This window comes from Mytilus californianus, unplaced genomic scaffold (assembly GCF_021869535.1).
Source record: "Mytilus californianus isolate M0D057914Y unplaced genomic scaffold, xbMytCali1.0.p SCAF_6, whole genome shotgun sequence".
Classification (NCBI taxonomy): Eukaryota; Metazoa; Mollusca; class Bivalvia; order Mytilida; family Mytilidae; genus Mytilus; species Mytilus californianus.
Window position 1 is genome coordinate 4,523,056 of NW_026262712.1, and position 27,502 is coordinate 4,550,557.

At 32.3% G+C, this 27,502-nt stretch overlaps 2 protein-coding genes across 2 annotated transcripts in view; both read left to right on the top strand.

The window, feature by feature from the left end:
* LOC127706050 (uncharacterized) overlaps positions 1-21,513 on the top strand; it is a 41,342-nt gene extending 19,829 nt beyond the window's left edge. Inside the window, exons 15-20 of the mRNA XM_052210458.1 lie at positions 6,706-6,942; positions 7,634-7,708; positions 11,502-11,627; positions 15,739-15,933; positions 17,294-17,377; positions 20,747-21,513. Of these exons, the coding sequence (XP_052066418.1) occupies positions 6,706-6,942; positions 7,634-7,708; positions 11,502-11,627; positions 15,739-15,933; positions 17,294-17,377; positions 20,747-21,343 (1,314 nt within the window). The 3' untranslated portion in view covers positions 21,344-21,513. The remainder of the gene's footprint in view (positions 1-6,705; positions 6,943-7,633; positions 7,709-11,501; positions 11,628-15,738; positions 15,934-17,293; positions 17,378-20,746) is intronic.
* An 83-nt stretch (positions 21,514-21,596) lies between these two features.
* Positions 21,597-27,502, top strand: part of LOC127706057 (uncharacterized) — a 33,094-nt gene continuing 27,188 nt past the window's right edge. Inside the window, exons 1-2 of the mRNA XM_052210473.1 lie at positions 21,597-23,254; positions 26,876-27,106. The gene's annotated coding sequence lies outside the window, so the exon portion shown is untranslated. The remainder of the gene's footprint in view (positions 23,255-26,875; positions 27,107-27,502) is intronic.

Genomic DNA, 27,502 nt, shown 5'->3' on the forward strand with positions numbered 1-27,502 from the left:
TGTTCAATATATTGATACGTAACAAAATTTCAATAGTTTTGATACCCCAGGCTAACTTGTATAGCAAAATTATTTGACCGTATCAACCAAAACTTACCATATTTGCACTTTATCATGTAAATCTATATAGGCGCATAATAATTCAGTAATATTTTATGTCAGGATGTATTGTATAATACAAATGACAGCAATAATGGAACAGAATGTGAATACAAAATTTTGTCCGTATAAATCTAGATTGCCAGCATGTCCTCTTTTTAATCAAAATATTGTCTCGCAACAAAATTTGAGTAGTTTTGATACCTCAGGCTGACTCCTATAACAAAATTATTTGACCGCATCATCAAAAACTGACCATATTTGCACTTTATTTTGTAAATCTATATAGCTGCATAGTAATCAGCAGCTATTTTTATGTCAAGATTTAATGTATAATAAAAATGACAGCAATATTGGAACACAACAGCTACACATTTTTGTCCGCATAAATTTAGAGTGCCAGCATGTCCTTCTTTTGTTCAATATATTTATACGTAACAAGATTTCAGTAGTTTTGATACCCCAGGCTGACCCGTATAGCAAAATTATTTGACCGTATCAACCAAAACTTCCATATTTGCACTTTATTTTGTAAATCTATATATGTGCATAATAATTCAGTAATATTTTATGTCAGGATGTATTGTATAATACAAATGACAGCAATATTAGAACATAATGTGAATGCAAAATTTTGTCCGTATAAATCTAGATTGCCAGCATGTCCTCTTTTTAATCAAAATATTGTTTCGCAACAAAATTTCAGTAGTTTTGATACCTCAGGCTGACTCCTATAACAAAATGATTTGACCGCATCATCAAAAACTGACCATATTTGCACTTTATTTTGTAAATCTATATAGCCGCATTGTAAATCAGCAACTATTTTTATGTCAGGATTTAATGTATAATACAAATGACAGCAATATTGGAACACAACAATTAAAATTTTTGTCCGCATAAATTTAGAGTTCCAGCATGTCCTGCTTTTGTTCAATATACATAATATATTGATACGTAACTAAATTTCAGTAGTTTTGATACCCCCGGCTGACTTGTATAGCAAAATTATTAGACCGTATCAACCAAAACTAACCATATTTGCACTTTATTATCATGATTATGTAAATCTTTATAGCCGCATAATAATTCAGTAATATTTTTATGTCAGGATTTAATGTATAATACAAATGACAGTAATATTGGAACACAATGAATACAAAATTTTGTCCGCATAAATTTAGAGTGCCAGCATTTCCTCCTGTTGTTCAATATATATTGATATGTAACAAAACTTCAGTACTTTTGATACCTCAGGCTGACTGGTATAGCAAATTGTTTGACCGTATCAACTAAAACTGACCATATTTGCACTTTAGTATGTAAATCTTTATGGCTGCATTATATTTAATCAGAATTTTTTTTTATGTCAGGATGTCATGGATGTACTGTATTATAATACAAATGAAAGCAATATTGGAAAACAATGAATGCAATATCTTTTCCGCATCAATTTAGATTGTCAGCATTTCAACCTGTATTCATAATATTAGACCATCACTAAAGTTAGTAGTTCAGGATCAAAATGAGGATGGTGTGTATAACAAAACTATTTGACAGCATCATCCAACACAGACATGTCTGGTTTCATTTTTACTTTATAATGAAAAGTATAAGAAGTTCTCTTCTGGGAATAGTATACATGTCGGTTGATTGATTTTGTTTGTAGCTAAACCTAAAGTGGCAACTATTTCATTCATGTGCACAACGAGTATATTTTTCGGTAGGTCTTTTCACCACCGAACACCACCGCACACCACCGAACACCACCGAACACCCAAAAAATGTATTTTTGTGTCTTTTAACGTTATAAATGCAACCTAAATATATTATGTATGTTATTATTTCAACAAATTCATAATAAATGATAAGATTAAGATATTATTTATCTAAAGCGAACAGAAATGGAGAGTCTATAACACTACAACTCCGCAAACCACCCGTCATGAACACCACCGAACACCTCAAAAGTCAAATTTACGATTGGCTCCAAAATCTAAAGATATTGACCAAAAGGTATATATTGACAGAACAAGAAATAAATCCCAAAAATCTCACAAAATTTATTATTAAAGTATCAAAGTTTATCACTAAAGTCAAAATGCCAAAACGCAAAATTTCGTACCTAAAAAGGTCGGTTTTCTGGCCATGTGGTGACTGCAGACAGAATTGCACCAAGAACGCAGTACACTGTGACTCTTGCAATTCATGGTACCACTATGATTGTCAACAATTATCATTACAAGACATCAATTTCTTGGTTACATCCAGCGGTTCCACGTTCTGTTGTTTGACCTGTTTGAGAGAAGAAGTAGGGTCAACCTACTCTTAATTATCTGGCTTACTTCGTCTTAATTTGGTAATTTTATGTTTTAATCTAAAAAATATATAGTATCTTTGCATAATCTTCTTAATTTTTTAAGCTTAATATTGTTCAGTGCATAAGACGTTGAATTTGTTAATCTGATTAATCTGTTTAATCTATTCATCATCGACGCGTGTCAAGGTGCTAAACACTGTCTACAACGCTAGTACCATGTTACAGCCAAACTATAAAATCAGCATAATGTGGACACATTCATCATTAACCTCAAACCCGCGCGGTACCTGGACACCAAATCACTTTGTCCCAATTTTTGAACACAATGCTAATAATATACAATTCGTACCACAATCTCATAGCTCTCCATGCGTAAAAACAACAAATCCATTAAATGCTACTTTGGAAAATTACTTGACAGATAAAACCATAGACTTATCTCCTAATAGCAGTATCAACCAAGATGTAGATGACGATAACATTGAACAATCAGATGAACAACTCCACTGTTATACAAATTCTTCAAACGTCCTATCAGATGCAAATGATGACGATAACTTTGAAGAAACCGTTGCTGATAGTGATAATGACGATTATCCAGTTGCTGATGGTGTTAATAGCCTTCCACTAGGTAAATTCATGTCTGCAAGAGAATGTTTCTCCCACATAAATAAGAAAGAACAAGTTTTTGATGACTGTCCCTCTGGTAACAAATCCAATTCATGGTTACTAGTCCGTAATGACGGAAACACCCTTACCAGCGACAAAAAAAGAAATTACTATGACGATTGTGGTTCATTGAATACCAGCAAAAGCCGCACCCATCTTCAAGATTACTTGATAAGTGACAATTTTAGGACAATTTTCAAAAAAAAAAGTCAGTACTGTTTAAAGCAACGCATAAAAGGTCAAGTGGTATGGACAGCTTTAGAACCTCAACCTCCTCAATCCGATGTGATTACTATGCATCGCTACGAAACTGTTTTGAAATCAAACAGTGCATTCAAGAAACATGTTTCCTGGTTTTCGTCAACATCAGATACAGCATTGACAGATATTGCTCTGTACGAGTATCAAGGCACCTACGTAATTAACTCTGACAATAAGGTCCGTACTCATCCCAACATTATTCGCCAAGTGCAATCCGAATTCAGCGACAAAAAGCCGAAAGAGATTTTCCTGCAAATGAATCAAGACAATTCAATGACCGCTCCGCATGACACTAAACAAATTAAAAATGCCAAATACCGACAAAGGAAGGCAAACCAGCCATCAAATTCAAACAACATAGCCGACGAAATCCTAGAAGTCCTTAGTATGCTGAACGACCATCCCTTTGTTCAACAAGTAATACATAAAAAAGAACAAGTGCCATCAATCCTCTGTTATACAGAAAAACAGATGACCGACTTTAAGATGTTTCTAGCCAGGTCTGACGGTGCAGTTGGTGTAGACAGAACGTTCAATTTGGGAAGCTTCTTCGTGACAGCCTTAGTTTACAAACACCATAGAGTGGTAAAAAAAACTACAAAAGACCACCCAATATTTATTGGTCCAATGCTACTGCACAAAGATGCATCCTACAAAACTTATTATTCATTTTTTTCTCATCTAGCATCTGAGTTCAAAATAAACAGTCTTGAATTAAGAATTCCTGAGGAACTAATCTTCGGTTCTGATGACGAGAAGGCGATGACCAATGCCATCAGAGATGCCTTTCCATCAGCAACAAGACTTCTCTGCAGCAAACATTTAAAAGACAACTTAAAACATTATCTTCAAAATAAAATTGGTGTCGACGTAAAAGAACGAAACGAAATCATGGACAACATTTTTGGAAAGGACGGAGTAGTCAATGCAAATAATACAGTGGACTTTGAAGATAAGTCAAATACCTTCAAGAATCAAATAGTTCTGTATCCCAAGCTTGCCAAGTATTTCACAGACAATTTAAAACCTCGTATCAAAGCATTTGTCAATGAACCGCGGAGAAAAAATAAAGATAAATCCGAAAAACTTTGGACTAACAACAACGCAGAGAGCATAAATCATGTATTTAAAGTAGCCATCAAATGGAAACCCCAATCCACACCAGAATTAATAAAAAGACTCTACGACTGTGTGCTGGTACAATTTGTACACTTAAGAGGATGTCGTCATGGTCACGGAGACTATGACTTGATCTCAAGTGAAGTACATTACAGAATAACAGACCAAATATGGAGATGCAAGTCGGAAGATGAAAAATCATCAATTTTTGAGAACTTTTTACTAGACAAGAAAAGAAAGCGAAAAATAATAATGATCAGTTCCACTGATGGGAAATTTTCAGTTGTAAATAAGGCCAAAAACATTGCAAAGAAACCTTGCCAAAGAAAAAGACCAGTAAATGAGAGAACAGAAAAACGATAAACACTCAACATGTTGTAAATTATGTATATATAGTCATTGATGTAATAAATTATTATATGAAAATATTAGTCACTTGTATTTGTTAGGAAAAAAATATTAACAGAAAGAAAAAATCTATACAGAACAAAAAAGGATAGTAAGATAAAATGCTATCACAAAATAAAAGTAATATATATACAAACAGATTGTAATCCGGAAAATAAGGTTGAATCCGGAAACGTTTCCCTTTATATTGATTATCAACTTAAACATGAAAATGATGCTCATAAAAATCTAAAAATTGATTAAATTATGCGTAATTTAATTTGTTTTATCGTTTTAGTGTATAATATCACTGTTTTTCTTAGTGGTTGGTGTTTTTTTGGGTGTTCGGTGGTGTTCGGTGGTGTGCGGTGGTGTTCGGTGGTGCAAAGACTATATTTTTTGGAATTCCCATATCATGATTTTTAATCGGTAAAGAAAAATCGAACGAAATTGACGAGATTGTTCATAATTATTCAACACCTTATGTATCCGGACACTGTACAATTTTCGTTAGAATATTTTGTCGAAAACAGAATCGTAAATCCAAGGCAAACAAGGTGAATTACGATGAAATATCCATGTAATGCATAAAGTTAAATTTAAGGAAGAGACTGTATAAAATGGGGAACGAAGCAACGTCGACAATGATGTTGATATCCCATGACATAAAAATATTTTTCCGATGCGTTGGATAACCTTTCTATCCGCCTTCTAATTAAATAAAAACTTTCCTTTCTTTAATGATAGCTGTATGTGATCACAAGTGTGTAATTTTATAGCCATTGTTTAATGTATATAAGAATATGAATTTAAAAAAAAGATTTTTTTTTAATGTTTTTAATATCGATAGAGTCTAACGAGTAAAGTAATTTGCTATACTGGGAAAAAAGAACAATGCGATTATTGTTTACATATTAAAATCAAAAGTCTTAAACACGGTTATCTGTCATAAGCAGACCTGTTCCCAGGTCTGGTCAATAGCAGACTTGTCCACAGGTCTGGTCAGGAGCAGACCTGGCCACAGGTCTGGTCTGGAGCAGACCTGTCCACAGGTCTGGTCTGGGGCAGACCTGTCCTCAGGACTGGTCAAAAGCAGACTTGTCCACAGGTCTGGTCTAGAGCAGACCTGTCAATTGGTCTACAGCAGTCCCAAAAAAGCAGACCGTAGGTCTGGTCTACCAACGACAAAGTTAACTTGTTTGTCTGCTTAAAATTTCCAAAGTTAACTAGAAAAGCAGTCAACAAGTCTGCTCAAAGTTAACTTTTGTACCGGTTAGGACCGCACCCATCTGTACCAACGAAAAATTCAAAACCCATAAGTCAACGAAAAATTGCCCATGCATAAGGAGAAACATGACGAAAAGACCAACAAAATGAAATGACAAACATGACGAAAAGACAAACAAGCACACAAAAAAAGAAAAACAAGAGATGAGATCGGCTGACTAGGACAAAAAACAATTATAATTAAAACTACAGAAAAATCAACACGGACCCCTTTTAAGCAGAATAGGATGATCTCAGATGCTCTGAAAGGGTAAGCAGACCGTATTCCACAAGCATTCGTCATGTTACTCATAGTAAAAACGATGATTAGTCTATTTATGGGAAGTCTCAATTGAGAAAAAAAGTACGGGATTATTGTTACAGCAATAGTAAAATACCCGTGGTCATCTGTGACAAAGATATTAAAAAAAGGTTAAACATTTTTTGAAAATAAGCGTTTATCACAAATTGATAATTGATAATGTGTCACATTTTAAAGCGATCATTTATTGCAAAATCATTTCCATCATCTTTTAATTTTTGTACATAGTTATTGTTGTTATCATCGCCAATATCCATTTCAGATATCAAATGTTGGTTTACTTGGAATAGCAATACACATACGATATGATACAGTGTTTGGAAATTCAGATATCAAGGAAATACTTTCGAGATTTAGCATTGCAGAACACACACTCAGCAAAGCTCTAAACATATTTTCTATCGTGGTTTCAACCTTTTCGTCACTGTCGATTGTTGCAATTATGTACTCTATTGTTTCCATTGTTTCATGGAGATGGAGGAGAATATTTTTATATACAGTATGTTAGCTTGTTTGTATATACATGATGCGCATAGGCTACTATAAACACATAACAAAATAAAAGCATGCCTATATACGAGGAGAAAATTTCGAGCAGGATGTATTACGGTTTGCAGTAGTACTTGTACATATAACGAAGAAGGCAAACATTTTATTAATACACAAACTAACAGAAAAGACGTTTCGGATTAGCTCAGTCAATGAGTTAGTAAATTACCCAGAGTAACTTATACACTAAGAAACCATATTAATTAAAAATAAAACCGGTTCGCGATGCAAGACCTTACAAATGTTTAGAGTTTTCCATTATCTTTGGAAAATGCCTGTACAAAGTCAGGAATATGACGGTGTTTTTTATTGGTTTCATTGGGTGACGATATCTAATTTTTGTTTGTTTGAAAGTCTTTTCCTTTTAAAATTAACCTTGTAAATTTGAGAGACTTTTTGTACTAAATATAAAGATTATTTTAGATATAAAGTGGCATTTGTCGAGACAAAAACTGCATAACAAAACAAATATCAGACAAAACGTTCAATCGTCAATTGCAATAAAATTATGTCTATATGGCTGTATGGATGATCAATTGATTTTTTCCACCAAAGCCATATACTGAATTTGGTTTTTGTTTATTTAAAATGTACGAACCAATAAAAGTCTAGTCTAAGATCAGGTTTAAATATCATTTCAGAGTGCTGGATTGTGGAGTGTTATTTTGGTTGCGAGTATAGCACAGATAGGTTTATGGGGGAAATTTATCTCGAGTGTAAGTCATTTTTTTTTAATTATACATATATTTTTTAATTGGATACAGAAAGTACCGGTACATTACCTAGGCCTTTTTAGAAATATATAATATTGTATATTTAGATAGAAAACAGTAAGTAATTGTTAGTTTTCTAGATTATGAAATATATACGCTTTATAATTATGTATCCATTATTTCCCTATTGTTCAATAAAGAAAGAATTGTATTTCCGAGAGAAAGAATGGAGAGAAGAGAAAATAATAAAGAAATAAATTACAAAAGCAAAAAAACAAAAAAAACAACCGTAAATCAATATACTATACAAAACACATTTGGTGGTATGGAAAAGGCTAAAGCGATATACACAGTAACATTACATACGGTAATGCCAAATTGTTTAAGTGTAAATTATTCTAGTCATGGGAGTCAGGGGTTCCAGTAGAGATGGGCAATTTGAGGAGGCTTTGTTTTAAAAAATATATTCTTTTCTAGTATTATATTATCTTTTAGATAATTTTTCAGCCCTACAAAATTTAATTGATTTTTCACAAAGTTTTGTTCTTTAGACAAAGAATTTTGATAAAAGAGGGTCGAAAGATGGAGGAACAGTCAAAGTCATAAATCGAAAATAAACTGACAACGCCATGGCTAAAAATGAGAAAGACAAATAGACAAATAATAGTACACAAAAAACAACATAGAAAACTTAAGACTGTCTTAGTAACACGAACCCCACCAAAAACTGGGGGTGATCTTAGGTGCTCCGGAAGGGTAAGAAGATTCTGCTCCACATGTGGCACCCATCGTGTTGCTCATGTTATTACAAATTTGATAAAAATTGTCTAATTCGGTAGGTCACATTCATGAAAAGGAAAGGGGATTGTAGTTACGACGTAAGAAACATATCCAATATCATCTGCGAAACTGTTATTCCATACGGTCAACAAACTCGTGATGGCGTCCGTAAAATTTACGAAGGGATGATTTCAACTTCATCATTTAGAACTCTTGGTTTAATAGCTTCCTTGTGAGCACCAACCATCTATCAAGGAAATCATGATAGGAAATACAAGCGCGGGAATATCGTATCGATTGGGAGATATATACTCCTTATGCAGGCGCTGCTGGAATGTTGTTACATAGAAATGGAAAGTTCACAATTGGGAAGCTGAAATCATCTCGTTTGTCGCTAAGTTTTGTTTTCAACCTACCCTTATTGTCAATTTCAAGATGTAAGTCAAGATATGAGGCAGACTTAACTGTATCTGTTGTATCCTTTATCTCTAGTTCGATGATAGTATTATTAAATATTTTATTTTATCATTTTTCATAAATTTCCGGAAAAGATTATATCCATGTTAAACGGAATATCTATTAGTGTTTGGTTATAAATCCAGTCACCAAGTCTTATCCACAGATCTACTATTTTATAGCTAGTCCAAAATATATGTTCAATATCTTCAATAACTTCATTGCAGAAAGTACATTTATCTCTTTATTTTATTTTCATTCTAAATAAAATGTAGTTGTGCCCAAAATTCTGTGTATTATTCTGTACTATAATCATTGTAGTTTTGAGCTTTTTGTGGAGTAAAAAGACATATTATGCACGGTTTTCCAATCAAAATTTTTGCGTAGTGTTAAGGACCATTTGTATTAACATTTAGGTTTAGTATTTTTTTTCTCATAAAACGTTATACATATCTTTCGAACCTTTTTTTGATAAAAAAAAATATTCTTATATTATTTGTAATAATTGGTCTTTGTGTATTATAAAGATTGTTTATGGATATATGTCGTTCTCGAGAGTGTTTATTATGTTTAGACCAAATTTGTATTATATTTTCAATTTCTTTAATTCTTGGACCATAGTTCAGCAATTCCATTTCATGCAAATTAACAGAAAAGTTTATTCCTAATAATGTAAACATATTGGAACCCCATTCCAATCCTCATTTTAAGTCAATTTTAGTAAATACATTAGAATATAATTATATTATTTCTGGACAGAAACAGCTTTTCGTTATATTTAATTGCAGGTATTTTGATGTTCAAAACAGTACGGCTACATGTTTATATGATATTTGATAAATTTTTTTAAAGTGATCCTTTTTGAGAAAATCAAATACTTTTTCTTACACATTCTTAATAAGTTTCAGCAATCCGTACGTTTTAGTATGTTTAAACAATCAGTAAAGCTCTCTCATAGAAACGGAAGTATAATGGCAAATATCACCATAATAGAGCATCATAGGTATACCCTTGTAAAGCAGAAAAGGGCTCTGGTAGGTTGCCATGTTTTAAAAATAACAATTACCGATGCCAGGCTTAACATGTCAGGTGGTGTAATTGATGTAATATACATCAAACTTTTATTGAACAATACCTCTTGCTTTCCTTGTTATCCTACTGTTTATCCTTTTGATAATTTTTTTACTGAAAAGTGTACAATTATGTTCCAATACAAACAGGTATTTTGTAACTCTTTACAATGACGCACCATTAACATCGGTGCTAAAAGTGCATCTAATGACGTGCCTGTTTTTGTAATCATTATCAGCAGAACTCATACAAAATCGCCTCATTAAGAAACAGAAAAAAACATGGCAGACACAAATGTTTAAAATCTCATTTTAAGATATATTGATGTAGTCCTGTCACTCAATAACACCCACTTTTAAGTAGAGGTTTGCATCTCATATATTCCAGTAAATTTGTGAATAAGGATTATGCAGACACTAGAAGAACCCCTTTCATATTTAAAAAGTTTTTTCGATATAGAAACAGATTGAAAACTTCTAACTTGAATCTATGACAAATGTTATAATTTCAACTTTCAAATTATTGCCTGTACTTTATCTTCTGACCAAAAGAATCCGTTTAAATATCTTAATTCTAACGTTACGCTTTTTATGTTTACACTATACGGATACTATAAGAAAGAGTTGCTCTTTACACAAACACTTTTCTAACAGAGTTATGAGGAAGAACGACTGAAATCGACACTATATAAGTTGCACGGTCATCACTGCGACATGGTTAATGGATAAAGTATAAATGTGCCGCAACTCACAGATTTTTGCTGTCTTAGATCTACCACAAAATTTCTAATATGTCATTTTACTGATAAGTCCCTATTCCCGATCGAGATCGTTTGCCTGAGTGCGGATTCAAATGTCTGGTGATGCATGCATAGAGGAGACACACCTGGTCTCGCTCATTTTTATTTTCATGAGAATCCCTCTATTAGCTGTTTTTCTTTGACTTTATATCGTATGCATGAGTTTTGAACATCGGCAAATAACTGTTGTCTGAATTTGTCTATCTGTTGTTAGCTGTACTGTGCCAAAAAAGTATCATTAGAACTCCAATGTAAGTTCATGCAACCTGTCACTAGTAAAGAAGTGTAGTTTTGAAAATGTGATTTCGATCTTAACAACGACCGAAAAAGCTGAACCTGAAAACACCAAGTCTTGTTCAGAGTTTCTAATCAGTTCTTTACTGAGTTTACCACTGTGAATATGTCTGAGCATTGGCCAAACTACTGGATGTGATGTTCAGTATTTTGAGAGCTTTTGAAATTCAAATGAAAGTTTCAGTTTAAAATAGATTTACGAGTGTAAGTTGAGTCAGACTGCATAAAACAGGAACCTGAACTATTTCAACAACAATGTTTTTATTTCAACGCTATCATGTGAGGGTTGTATAAGATACGAATACTAACAATTGAAAGGTTTCATATCTACATTAATGATTGAGGGCATCACTATATACAATATATATTAATGCTTATTTATATTTTGTTTTGCAGGTAGATTCAGATTTAGAGGGAAAAATGAGAACGGAGTTAACCAGTCAATATAGCTATATGTATTCTCATGCATCAGGCCACCATCACCGTGAAACATCATTATCTTGGAATACATTATTTGTAAAGGTACGTGTGTGTATAAACGTATATCATTCGTTTGATACGAAACGCGGTATAGCCTGCATCGATCATTATGACCAAACAATTAGGAAGACAAATAATAAAATATTTGTAAGCAATAACCCCCCAAAAACCTTAAAAACCAAGTTGTAAATTTCTCAGAATATGGAGATAGTCGACACGTTTGTGTTAATGTCCACTATCATTGAAAGAAATATTTAAATTGATTGTTTATAAATTTTAACGATCATTTGAATCACTGTTTTTCGACCCCTAGCATAGATTAATCATACAGATTATAGTCACAACTTTATGGAATTTTCTGTAAATAACGCTCTTCTGATCAGTTTTTGATTGATTAATCATACTGTTTGAGTCAAGCGCAAATGATAGGTGTAATATTGACGAAAAGTCCGTTTTGTGTACAAAATTAAAATGTGGCTTCATTGACGATTTTTTTTAATATAAACTGGTAAAGATATTAGGTCCAAGGACACAGTTATCGTCCTTTGGTTTTCGTTGTCTACGAATATAGTCCCTAGTGTGAACAGTGTATAACTTGCATTTTTTTTTATACACTTTCCCAATTTATTTTTTGATATTTAATTCATGAAATATTAAGTAAGGGGATGAAATTATATGTTTAAAAAATTTGGGTGCTGAATCTTTATGTTAAGTAGTGATTTGGTCCAGTTAAAAAAGGTCAAAAATGAGTACGTCTGAAGCTGTCAAACTGAATTTTAGACCCCCTTAACACAGAATTGTCAATATTTTGAGTTAAAGCTGGTAGAAGTTTCTATAATTTTGATATTATTTGTCCCAATTGTAGTACACTACACTGTAAAAACCTTTTTGAGATAGAGCAGGTGCGATTTTTTTAATTTGAATTTATTGTCTAAAAGAAATGCACTACGAATGTATTTATGGCCCTGGTTAAACGGCCTGTTTGATGTATGTGAAATGTGAAGAGCTTTGTACATAAAATCTGTAGTCCATCACAAATATTTCACTAAATCTGTAAAAAAAGCACTTTACAATGATCAGTACACCTTATTTATTTCATATGCTACCATAATTTTCTTCTTTAGGATAGTAAGTGGTCCAAGTATATGCCAATTGAGACTAAAACTACATGCAAGTTTTCCATTGAAAAGTGAAAAAACTGGTCATCAGACCATACTGTCTGCAAAAAAGTTAAATACAAGAGTCCTTTTGCAATTAGACTTCTTGTATCATGACACCTTAGCAGAGAAATGAGCAAAAAGTCACAAATTTTCATTTCTTATAGCTTCTGTGTGCATTTTTATATGTAAATATTGGCTACGGCCTAAATCGACTCTAAATAATTCTCAGTATTACATGGCCTAAGACCATTTTGAGCGTTCCTGATGAAGGTAAATCCAGAAAAGCGCTTCGTACGCAGGAAATTATTAAACGTGTTGTTTTCAATTTTTTAAATTCATGTGGTATGCTTTTTGTAACTTTTCTCTACATTTAAAGTACATTTAATATATATGGAAGAATAATCTATGGTTAAAAAACTTCAAAAACTTCAAATTGGTTGAAAAAAATGCATGTTAATGTAAGGCTTCCCTTAATTCGAAAATCTCTATTTTCAGGCATAGGCTCATAGAAATCTGACTTTGGAATACTTGTAATAAATCTGATAAATAAAATGAATGTTCAGATGCTTTTAATACTTAATATATAATATTCAAGAGCATTTAAAAAGCAAATTTTTGCAACATTTAAATTTTTTAGGCCAAAATCTTGACAGTTGAAAATATTTGATTTAAACGTCAAAAATAAACATCCAATTGTCAATACTAAAATGACCGTAGTTTCTATAATATATGTCCTATGACCATGAAACTTGGCCAACTATCTTATAATTCCATAAGCTTAGGTCATGCAAAGTTTTATTAAGATTGGTCACGTTTTTCTGTCCTATTAGGTCCAAGGACACAGTTATCGTCCTTTGGTTTTCGTTGTCTACGAATATAGTCCCTAGTGTGAACAGTGTATAACTTGCATTTTTTTTGTTACACTTTTCCAATTTATTTCTTGATATTAAATGCATGAAATATTAAGTAAGGGGATGAAATTACATGTTTAAAAAATTTGGGTGCTGAATCTTTATGTTAAGTAGTGATTTGGTCCAGTTAAAAAAGGTCAAAATTAGTACGTCTGAAGCTGTCAAACTGAATTTTAGACCCCCTTAACACAGAATTGTAAATTGTTTGAGTTTTAGCTGGTAGAAGTGTCTATAATTTTGATATTATTTGTCCCAATAGTAGTACACTACACTGTAAAAATCTTTTTGAAATAGAGCAGGTGCGATTTTTTTAATTTGAATTTATTGTCTAAAAGAAATGCACTACGAAATAACTGTGTTCTCGGGCCATTAGTAAGATAACTGCTATACCGATAAATTGATATGATTTAGAATGACTTAACCATTGCACAGCAGTGGTACAGACACATTGCTTTTAGACAACAACGTTTTCTATAGTATAAAACTGTTTAAGATACAGGTCCAGGTAATTGCAGTGTATTGGTACAAACAGTGAAGGTTTTATAGATTAGTTCCTCAGACTAAGAAAGTTTTTCAATTTGCCGTTTTAGAATCAAATGCAATCTGGGCAATATATTCATGAAAATACATCAAAACGCTATGATAGGCTAACAAATACCAAAACAATTGAAATTCATTATTTAACAGGATGTGGTTTTCATTTTGGGGTACACAAAATCGAATAATCAAAATTGCATTCGATTCTAAAACGGCGTATTGATTGTATGTCTCATGTGCGAAGCAGGTAATACAACAGAATTCCAAATACACCGGCTCACTATAAAAATGAAGAGAAGGAAGATATCGATTCGAAGAGACATCTTATATTTATTAGTAGAAGAGAAACTAACAGAGTCGGACGAAAAAGGCAGTCTACATAATACTACATACTAAACTAAATTCTAAGCAGCATTGCACCCGATGTAATCATTTCCGGGTTATAGATCCTTCTGTACCCGAGGTACCAGTCTTGATCATCAAAATAAAGAAGTAATAATAAGGACGACATACACGTGAAAGGACATAGGACCCCCAAAAAGGATGTTAAATCTATCACAGTGTACAGTGTTTGCCTAAGAGAGTTTAATCATATGTTTCTGAATACAAACTTATAAAAACGAAGACTGCTAATGAGACAAAAGATGGGTAAAAGATACCAGAGGGACATTTAAACTCATAAATCGAAAATGACCTGACAACGCCATGACTAAAAAGGAAAAAAAGACAAACAGACAAACAATAGTACACAAAACACAACATAGAAAACTAAAGAATATGCAACACGAACCCCACCTAAAAATCTCAACGAAATACAAAATGACACAGAATTAACAGCTATAGGCCAACGTATAACCTTCAACAATGAGCCAAGCCCGTACCGCATAGTCAGTTATACAAGGCCCCGAAATCACAAATGTATAACAATTCAAACGAGAAAACTAACGGTTTGATTTATGTACCAAAAAATTAACAAAAAACATATATGTAACACAGCAACAAACGACAACCACTGAATTACAGACTCCTGACTTCGGACAGGCACATATACGTTAAACATGTTAGCGGGATCTCAATCATCCCCTAACCTTGGAAAGTGGTGTTACAGTAAGCTGTTTACAGACATTCTAGAAAGATTACTGAACAGATGATACAACAGGGAATAACAATACAACAGCAGTGGAATATACTCACTCCTAGACAATGAAAATAATGTAAATTTGTTGTGTTCAAAATACTTTTCATCATTTACCTTCATCGATGACCGATCAACCCGAAAGATTAAGATTTGCAAACCAAGGATGTATAAGTACATAAACTGTCACTGGGAGAGGCTAACAGTCTTTAAAATTCAGAAGACGTTGTATTTTTCTGTTTTATTTTTGTTTGAAGAGGTGGTGTAATGATGTACGAAGATCTTCAATTTCTTATGCATTTTCGAAAAAAGGTTTTCATATACTCTGTAGCCGTAGATATTATATTTTGTCCTTCGTTTTTTTAATACTTTCATTGATCTAACAGTAATATATATATTAATGTATTTAGGCTGAATGCTGTGGTGTTGGGACTTACATGCCGGACTCATTTACCTCATCGGATTGGTATATGTACCGGCGTGATTCGACCTCCCAACGTATTCCAGTGCAGTGTTGTAAATCTCAGACAGAAGTGTATCCATATACCAGTATATCTGACACGGACTGTACATATAATCTATTTAACGGTTATTACCATAGTCAGGTACGAGTTATGTTACAGTTTAAATAAAATCGTCTTATCTGTAGTTGCCTTGGTAAAGCTTCTAGGTTTTCCCAGAATACTTAAATCTTACTATTGAGCCGGTAGAGCAAACTTGTATTAAATTTTGAAGTTTCCTAAATCAATGGTATTGTTTGAATTGTTTTCAAATATTGATTCGATTTTGGATTTGACGTCCAACATCTTACTCGATGTAAATACGATTGAAGTTATCGATAATATTTTTTTGTTACACCGACATTTAGACCATTTAACTTCTGCGTTATGATACTGTTAATCGTTGTCTCACTGAAAGGAAGCGTATTATCTCATTTTAAAGCGTTCAAACTGATGATGGGACATAATTCAAACCTTTGCCTGTTGTATAAAGTAGAAAGATTAATACAAACAAAAGGTTGGAAAAACAAACCTAACGAAAGCGAGTAATTCGAAAAAGACATTTTTCCGCATTGACCTATGTTCTTAAAGGCCGTTTTAACATCAACGGAACTGATTAATCTATTTTAGGAATACTAGTTTATATATATCCTCTTCAAATTATATAAAGAATTTAAAAAAAGACCTGCTTTATGTAAATATCCAAGTAGTCAACAATTTACACATTCATTTGATTAAAATCAAGACTATGTGGTATGAATGCCAATGATACATTTTCCAAAAAAAGACCCAATGAAGTAGATGTAAGAAATTGTAGGTTACCGCAAGTCCTTTAACAACGATCAAAACCAATATCATATAGTCAGCAAAACAATTCAATCGAAAAAAAACAATGCCAAAGTGTATGTACAAAAACAATAAAGAAACACAAAATTCGATAGACAGCAACCAAAAACAACACTCAATTACATTGGAATGACTTAAGAGAAGCACATATAGAAGTGGCGAGATTTAACATGTTTGCGATTTGTCGATCCGCCATAAACTTGGGACAGCACCGTTACATCACACCTGAAAAACACGCTGTAAAATATGATTTGATTAATCGAATCGATACAAATGACAAAAACATTTAGATCGAAACAAAGCACCGATCTAAGAATTCGTTGCCTAAGAAAAAGAAGCATAGATAAAATATGAAAAAAAAATGTAAATTGATAAGTGACTCGGCATAACTCGTTCCATTGTTTCAATGGGCATTTGTATAGCACAAAACATGTTTAATACAAACTCATGAATAATTATAACAAGAAAATGATTTCAAAAGTTTTTATTTTTATTAAAAAAAAAAGAAAGAAATTCAAACAATATGGTATCATATTGATTTAATTTTTTACTTAGAATTTGAAAATTTGAATAATGGCACATAAAAGATAAATAAATTAAAAACCAAAATATATTGTAGGGATGTGATTCTGTAGTTGAAGGTAGATTAAAAATGTACAGCATACCGTTCTTTGTGTTTATGGCAGTCGTCATTTTAGCTGAGGTTTGTAAGATTGGTGCACTTTTTACGATATTATATTCCATATGTTTAAACAAGATGAAACACAAAGAAGAAAATGAATAATCGGAAACTAAGATAGATAATTAGACCGTTAGAGATCGTCACAAAGCAAGACATACAACAGAGAAATATACTCTAGGGATGTTTGTATCATTTAATCCTTTTTAAAAATTCTCTCATGTTAGTGTATGCATCAATCCAAATATTACATCAACACATATTTAATGACCGAAATTCATATTGTTTTTTTAAATAGATATTGTTAGAAAGGTATATGAAAAATGAACATTTTATAGTAAAATGATCTCAATTTAAAATGTGAAGTATTATGATTGCCAATGAGAAAACTCTCCACCAGAGACTAATGAAATCTAAGTTGACAAATATAGGCCTTCTTACGCCCTCCAACAATGAGCAAAACTCATACCGCTTAGTCAGTCAAGTAGGTGTTTGTCATGCAATACAAAACAATTTATTTATTACAATACATTATTTGCAACACCTGTAAGCAGGAAAACATAGGTAAATAATGTGCAATTGTTATTCAATACTCAGTCTGGAACTTCCTGAGGGAGGTTTCAGGTGCTGTGGAAGGACAAACAAACCATGTTCCCTTAATAGCATCCGTCGTGTTACGCATGGTAAGAAAACATTTGCCGATAAGTCTGATTAGGGGGATGTCACAATCGAGAATTGTCGTAACGTCAATTGAAAATGATCATCTGTGAAATATCAAACTTTATCCACATCTGCCATCTCCATAATATTAAAGGGTGGTTTTCATCTATCATCTCAAGTTTGTATACACCAATGGTTATGTAGCTCTTTTCACAAAATTTTGTACGATGGACTTTTTAATGATTCACAAGAGAATATTGTGGAAATTATTTTGCTAAAAGAAAAGAATACTACATAAACACCGATTAATCAGAACAATGACTATAATAAAAGAGGGGCGAAAGATACCAGTCATAAATCGAAAATGAACTGACAACGCCATGGCTAAAAAAGAAACAGACAACCAGACAAACCATAAAACACAAAACACAACATATAAAACTAAAGACTAAATACAAGAACCCCAATAAAAACTGGGGGTGATCTCAGATGCACCGGGAGGGTAAGCAGATCCTGCCCCACAAGTGGCACCCGTTGTGCTGCCCATGTTAGTGCAAACCCGCTAACAAGTCCTATTCGGTGGGTCACATTCGTTAAAAGGGGACGGGATTGTAGTTACGACATTAGAAACATATCCGCTATCATATGTTAAACGGATATTCCATAACGGTCAACCAAATCAATATGGCATCCGTAAACTTTACGAAGGGATGATTTTAGCTTCACCATTTGGAACTCTTTGTTAAAAAGCTTCCTTGTAAACAACAACCCTCTATCAAGGAAATCATGATAGGAAATACAAGCCCGTATCAATTGGGAGATATATACTGCGTATGCAGGCGCTTCTGGAATGTTGCTACATAGAAATGTAAAGTTCATAATTATGCAATGCTGTGTTTATTACCCTGAGGTTAAAATATTTAATCGTTCTTTATATTCTCATAAAAATCAAATAAGAACAAGACAGCGGGAATTACACAACTGTTTAGACATTCACGGGGCACATTGTGATAAGAGCCTTAATCGTAACTAGGTATATTACTTAAAATTTATCATTTCCGACGACAACGGAATCGTAAGTACTATTACAAACATATATGTTCTCAATAATACGATTTTCATTACATTGTTAAAAAATTATTAACCAAAATTTATGACACAAATGACGTTCCATAGAAAAATTAAATTGAAAAAGAGGACACTTTAGAAAGCAAAAATTAGAAATTTAAGAGGGGCGATACAGGCCAAATACTTGCACACAAATGGGATTGGACAATTATCAAACGTATTTAACTGGCTAAAATGCGTGAAAACTGACACAATGTAAGATAATCAAAATCAGGTGTTTGCAGACAATTACTTTAAACTCTGAAAGAGATCATAAAGAAACTGTCGGTACATATTAAAAATACAAATAACAATATGAAAATAGCATAACCTACAGTGTGGTGGACAATAATAAAACAGAAGTTTATCCAAAGTTCTCAAGCAAGCAAATTGTGTAGCAGATAATCATATACAATTGAATATAGCCTAGGGAAAACTGATCTTGATTAATTAGTAGACAGAACTAAATTGGGGTCTTCGGTCTTCTCTTACACATGACTATATTAATGACAATATGATTCGAATAACAATTTAAAAACACACGCTAATAATGCTTCTGTTTACAAATTACTCACTTGAACATAAATATAGTACTTAAAAATAGTAACAGATGTTCTGTCTAGGATATGATACATTAAAATTGAGAATGGAAATGGGGAATATGTCAAGGAGACAACAACCCGACCAAAAAGCAGACAACAGCCGAAGGTACGCACAGTAAAACTCAGTTTAAAAGAAGCCCGATGTCAGAATAGTAACAAAGGAAACTAAGCAAAATTTTAACAGATATTTTTATATGGACTTTGTAATCTAGTAGTAGACAACCAATATCGTGCATTGTACCCGTTGACATGTTAGTTTTTATCAGGGGTAAATAGTCCTTTAATGAATATAACTTTTTTATGATTTCCATTAAAATGTTGGCTGAAATTAATTTTTAGACAAATTTTCGTCTAACCACACAAGGATGGATTATAGAAGAAGTTGTAGAAATCAGATAAATTTATTCCATACTCATTCTTATATTATTAGTCTTTACGGCAAACCGCTAAAAGTTTTGTTCATTTTAATGGTTAAATTCCATATATACTTTAAAGATTGGTTGCTGATAATTGGTACATCATTCTTACAGGATTTGAATCATTCAACTTTTGTTTGAAAAGTAAATAAAAATGTATATGACAATTTCTTGACAGTTCATTAACTTTAAAGCATCAATTTACATTCATGTAATAAATTTAAAAAATGCATTTTTATAATATGTCCATTTTTGTATTTCATATCATTTAAACTATTGAAATGTATCGACATTAAAGATTACAGCTGAAACTTAAGAAAATACAGAAATGAAGGACCCCAATCGAGGCCCTCATATGTTCCACTTGTCGTGAATTCAATCATGAGGTTTTTTTCCCTTATTTCAAAAAATTGATTTCAGCCAAAGCAAAGAGTAACACGACGGAAGCAACAGGTTGAGCAATAACTACTCCCCGCTAGGAGTACCTGTATTAACACGATTTATGGTCGGATCGTGATTCTCATTGAGTGTTGTTGGTTATATATTTTTTTTTTATAACCGTAGTCTTGTTAGTTTTTACTCGCAATAAAAAAATCTTGTCATTTCAGATTTCGTGTATAGTGATGACAATATATGACGCCATTCACCTACCAGCTGAACCAAGTACTATGCACGTAGAAGAGAAAGCAAATGAAGGAGATGTAGAAATATTAGAAGTACATGAAAAATCCACATCAAAACCTACAAGCACTGTTTCTGATAAAAAAGATAAGAAAAAGAAGAAAAAAAAAGAGAAATCCGAAAACATTGCAAAAAGTGAGAGGCAACAATCGACTGAAAAACAGAAATCATTCGTAAAGCAAGATACTGCTGAAACGGAGAAAATCAAAGACAATATTGAAATACAGTCGTTGGAAGAGACAAAGACAGAAAATGAAAGAATGAGAACGAATACTGAGGAAATGCTTGATTCGAAACATTTCAATAAAACAGAAAACACAAACAATGACAAAAAAGAGGAAGCAGACACAATAGATCAACACAAAAACGATGAAACAGAAAACATGCATCAAGAAAAAGGAGATAACACAATGAAAGACACCAGTATACAAATTACTGAAGAAACAGATTCAGATAAAACCGAATTGAAAGACAAATTAATAGCAGATGTTGACGCAGAAAATTTAGTCGAAGAAGATTTATAGTGTTGAATTCGAGTATGGCATGATACTTTATGCTATATATTCGTCATTATATAACAAAACACAACATGTTACATTTTGATTTAAAATTTTAAACTTTAAACTGTCTACATAAATAAAATCACGTTTTCGAATTTTTAGATATATTTATATAAATAAATTATTGTGTGCAACATGTATTTGTTATAAAAAAAATAAATATTACGTCTTTCAAAAGTTGAAAGCGATAACACTTCTGAAGAATTGACATGTTTTTTTCTAATGCATGTTGCGATATGATAACAATTCAGAAGCACATGGCATTATTCAATAATTTGGATTTTCAACATTTGATTCTGATGTATGCATTTGTGTATAAAATTATCAGATAATAAGTCTTTAACGGTTGTAAGGACACTAGAAACAATGTATAATTTCACCGAGACAAAAAACCTGGAATTTCAAGTTTTGTGTTATATAAAAGGAAAGCGGTCCTTTCATGAATATCTATTTTGTTTATGATTTCCATTAAAATGATGACTGAAATTAATTTTTGGACGAATTTTTGTTAATCAACACAAGGACGGACTATATTTTTTTCCATATTCGTTCTTTTTTTTATAGGCTTTACGACAAACCGCTTAAACTTTTGAGGCTACGATCTAGATACTTTTTAATAGTCGACTAATTTATGAAGGCGCCTGTAAAACATTCAAAAGGATGACTTAAACTTAAGCATTTGGTTCAATTTTTTTTCTTTTGGTTTTCTTAACTTAATATTTATCATATATAAAACGTGTAATTCTCTTGTTCTCAATTCTTGATTGGTCAAATTTCAATTATTACGCCAAACTGTCTTGCTTTCCTCTGATTTCGCTATCGTGATGTCAAAAGAACATGTCCAAAGATGTATCATCTAACGCATACCTAACGCATTAAAATCATTATTAGACTAACATATTACACCATAGGACTGCAGAATACTGGACTGGTGATGCCGTCGGGGCGAAAAGTCCACCAGCATTTGAATCAATCAAGCGGTTGTAAAGTTAATGAAAGTTATCAGGCTTATTATTTGATACGCTAGAAGCGTCTGGCCTGCATTAAAATCATCAATGGCACTCGAACAGTTTAAATACAAAATTAAATAAGAGTTTGAAGAGCATTGAAAAAAGTAAACAATCTAAAAAAGGTTATGCCAAAAATATACCCGATTAAAAGCAACAGTTTTCCTAATACGAAATCGCCTTCTGATCGTTTGTTATAAACTATTTTCTGATAGTGGCTATCGTTACACCATAGATGTATAAACCCATGCATAGGGAACTGTCTTATTATCACATTTCTCATTATATGATGTTCATTTACAAAATTAATAAGTCTGTGTTTATTCTGAATCATTTTATTTAGCATTTTTTGATAAGCTTAAATAGTTGACTGGCGTGATATAATATTGCTCTCAACTTTATCCTTGGGAAATATTTCAGCATGTTTTATGGGAACAATGTATCGTCGGATTGAGTTTTAAAATTTTCATTGAATAATATGTTATTTTGTTTCTTTAAAACCATAAATAATTCATAAGTAAAAAAAATGTTTGATGCAAAAAATGGTCCACTTTATTAAGTGTAAGGTTCGTGGAAAGCGGTTATTTTTCTTTATATATGTTGTTTTCTTGTGTCCTTTGTGTAACAAAGAACTAGGAAGTCTATTATGTAATATACCATCTTGAATGTCATGTATTTAAATGTAATTTAGCCTCGAATTTCACGTATGGTTTGTTTGAAACATGTATTACAATAACACATTACACATTTAAATTGACAACCACATCACCGATAGCATCAAAATATTATTTGAAAAATGGTGAAAATAAATCGAGGTCGTTTGTCTATTTCAGCAAATATTGTTTTGACAGCATCCTTAATAACCAGGGTAAGTTAAATATATGTATTTTGTCAGTTAGAATAATGTACATATCAATGGGTCGATACCTCTGATGGTGGACTATTAGTCTCCGAGAATATCACCAACCCAGTAGCCTGTACTTTGGTATTGGCATGATTCTACGGATACTGTGTTATGGAGATTTGCTGTGATAGAATTGAAGAAATTATCCTAAATCGAGCAATATATCTTCCAAATGAAAAGATCAGGTTTCTGACCCGGATTTGGCTATAATTTTTATTCTTTGTGATTTACTCAGTACTTCAAATTTTTAAATACGTTTTGGAGTGTCAAATAGTTTGGCCTCAAGCATCACTGAAGAGTCGTTTAATGTCGAAATGCGCATCTGTTAGAGTAGAATAAGTTCCATTAATATCATAACTTTATTCGTTTAAAAAAATGCGTTTGCAGATAGAAAGACCAAAAACAGAAAAATTGAAATTAGAACCATGTTGCTTTTATATGCACAGCTCTGCTATTGTTAGATACTATAATTGACTTTGGTTTTTACTATGCTAACAATCTGGACAGGCTTTTTAACGTGACTCACAATGAAACACAGGTATATATGACACCCTACCTGGTCACATTATTACGACCCCGAGCCATCCAATCTTTGATCTTACTTTTAGATATCACGTAATAACTGGATAAGCAGCAAAAAAAAAAAAAAAAAAAGATCTTCCGCACTAAAAGCGAGCAAGCTACTTTGAGACCATCGATTTGGTTGTAGTGTTTTTGAAATAATATATAGTTTGAAGTGTGATAACAGATCAGTGAGAAAGTACTTGTTTGATTCGTGTTAGTGCCATTGAGTGCATGCATGGTAGTGCCACTAATATATTTTTATAATTTTTACTATGTCTTTCTCATTGGGTTCTATGTTAAACTCTGTTCAGTGGGGACAGTCATATTGGATCTCAGATAACTAGCAAAAACTAGGCATAAGTTTGGTGGAGAAGCTATTTGTAAGGATTTTCAAAATGATTCTACGTAAAACTATGTTCAACAGATGTGTCAATCTTTGTTTTCGGATAGGTACGATATATAAAAAATAAGTATAGGAACACCCTATGAGCATTTGTACATGATTTGGTTTTAAGTTATTGTTTGGTGAGAGAGGGGCAAAGAAATTGTTTGTACTCATTATTTTTTTTCTCGTATAGTTTTATTTTGTCCCACTGCGGTGGTCATATCTTATCTTTGATCGGCAACAAAAAGCGCAAATAAATATAGGACTAGTAAAGTATAATTAGTGCAAGATATCGTTTACATATATAAAACAGATTCTCAGAAGACGCCATGTGTATGTATTTCACATGTTCTATGCTTAAATTTGTTCAAAGGTGGTGGCAATTTTGAATTTGTATTGGCAACATCAACTCAAAATTTACATAAAACAAACTATGGACCAGTTCTATATGACAAGATTTCTCAGATCTTTGTAATGAAAAAATTAGAATTTACCACATACGACATTAATGTTTCTTTAGTAATGCTGAAAACCAAAACCAAAACCAAATACAAAACCTAAAACAAATATTGAAGAGCTGAAAAAATCCAATAATAAGCTATACCAAGATTGCATGATACGCCAATATTGTGCATATGCAATTGGTGCTTAAAACGGGATGTTATGAAGTAATTTATTAAGATCAAATGAAAAGGCTCTATAGAAAAACACGCATGATGATAACCATAGGAGTACACATATTGCTTCAAATATGACGGTTAAAAACTTATAACTCTAGAAAATTTTCAAAATCAAAAGCAAGTCTAGATGAACCAAGTACAACGACAGTGTTAAGTTTGTAGGAAATTGATCCAAGCATACTAGATCAATTACATTACATTGAAAAAAATGTTTTTTCCTTATGTACGGTCAAAATCCATTAACTCTGATATGAAATATATGAAATACCGGTATTATTTTTATTCGAACGTTGTGTTATGTTTATCAATTCCAACAATTAGGTATATTTTCCAAGAGTTCGGTATTTTTGTTATTTTATTTTTTTCGTAGTGATTTTCAGACGATACTTACCCTGTCGAAATACCCGAATCGTTTCCCACTTGTTTTAAGAAATAAGTAATATAAGACGAAATAACAAAATAACATTCGAAATTATTCTGATTATCAATTTCAAGCATTTCAAAGTATAAATTAAACATGATGTGATTGTAAATTGTTGCATATAATATCTTAAAAGAACACGGATGGACACGAACTCGTTATTTCAGAACTTGAGTCATATCTTTTGTCACTTTCTTGTTGTTAACTATGAATATATCAAAAATAGAACACGGATGTTTGTTAACCAAATTCTAAATTTAAACCACAACAAATCGTTTGTAAAACATGAAAATTATATTTCTTTAGAATTAAAGTCGTTATCCGAAATCAAATACAATTATGTCAGAATAATTAACTTAAATCCTGTTTGCTCGTATACATATTATGTATTTAAATGCGTATATCAATTGATCTAAATCTCAATCCACAACCTTATCTAGTTTACATCAACTTTTATTTATTTGTTTCTATATTTTTTTTGTATATTTCTGACGAAAATGACGCGTAAAGGTGGGGTCTGGTATAAGTTCTGGCAATGGTTAAGGCGAATAAAGTATTTGACATTGTTTAAGCATAACAACCACTGAACAACCTAACATATGAAGTATATAAGTATAAACACTCATCATAAATTCCAGGATACAAATGTTGTACGCCAGACGCTCGTTTTGTCTTAAAACGACTCATAGAAGTTAAAAAGTTAAAAAAGGCCAAGAAAAGTACGTAGTTGTAGAGCTTCAGGACCCATATTTCCGAAAGAATACACGAAAGTAATAAAATCACTGGAGTACCTGACTCAGTACATGTTAAATTTATTTTACTCAATAATACTTCTATGTGTAGATTTATTTTTTTAAAAGCGCCGTATCAGAAGGAATTTGAGGAACCAATAAAGAATGTGGTATTACAAAACAGGAAACGTTTTTGTTTTGCAATGATTTAATTCGAACACTTGTACAAAAACAATATGATTATAGACTGGACAGATTTTAGGTGAGTGCAAGTGAATTGTTTGATCACTATTGTATTTACCGCAGTGGATAAATCTCAATATTGACTGAACGACTGAAAATTATTTAACTAGAGAGTCGACAGATACCAAGGGGATCTTAGAAAGTTCACTATCGAGAAGCTAAAATCATATCTTTTTTCGTAAAGTTTTGATCTCAACCGATCCTCAATATCAAAAGACGATAAACACAGTTGCTTCCCATTTTTTGTTCAGTCTTTTAAGATATGTTCAGATAAAAATTACCGTTTCAGATTGATTGTGATAGGATAATGAGGAACTTATTGTGTATTGTGCAGTAGGGAATGACTAATGATAAAATAGAGAATGGTGTATCGTGTGTTAGGGAAAGGTGTACGCGTTCTAATGGTGCATTATCGTCTATGATTAAAATGTGTATGGTGCAATGGGGAATAGTATATAGTGAAAAAGGGGAATGATGTGTTGTGTAATAGAGAATGGTGAAGGGGGGGGGGGGGGGAGTTTACACGACTCAAAGAAAAAAAATTGCATTTTTTTATTACAGACATTTACCTTTGGTTTCATAATGATGTCGATATTGATGAAGGTTAACAACGACATTTTAAACGAAGACGTCATCAAAATTATCGACATGGAGATACTAGCTGGGATGCCATTAGGAACAACCGTTAAATCTGTTGTATTTTCTTTCATTGGAGTATTTGTCTTAGAACTGGTTTCTGGTATTTTTGGAATATGGGGAGCTATTGGAAGGAAAAAACGAATACTGGCCGTTGTAAGTACAACTGGTATCCTGCTTATTACATTATTCAATGATTTACATTATGTATAACTTTACATAAAAACTATGTATGAATAAGATGAAATTAAGATCATAATCATAAAAATGTATGACATGTTTAGATTTTACAACGCCCTCCCCCAGCCACCCATAAGACAGACCTCGGATAGATATGTTTTTGTCAGGTGCAACTTCAATTTGTATAGTACACTACCACTACATTTATAAAAGCCAAAGATAGATTTGAATTACAAAACATGAAGATTTCCAATCCATGCAAAATTAAAAAGCGGTGGTTTTGTACGTTTTTTTGTAAGATAAGATGTATCAATATATAAAAAAAAACGCTTCTAACTTAAACCTAGTTAACTCTTTTTTAATATTCTTACA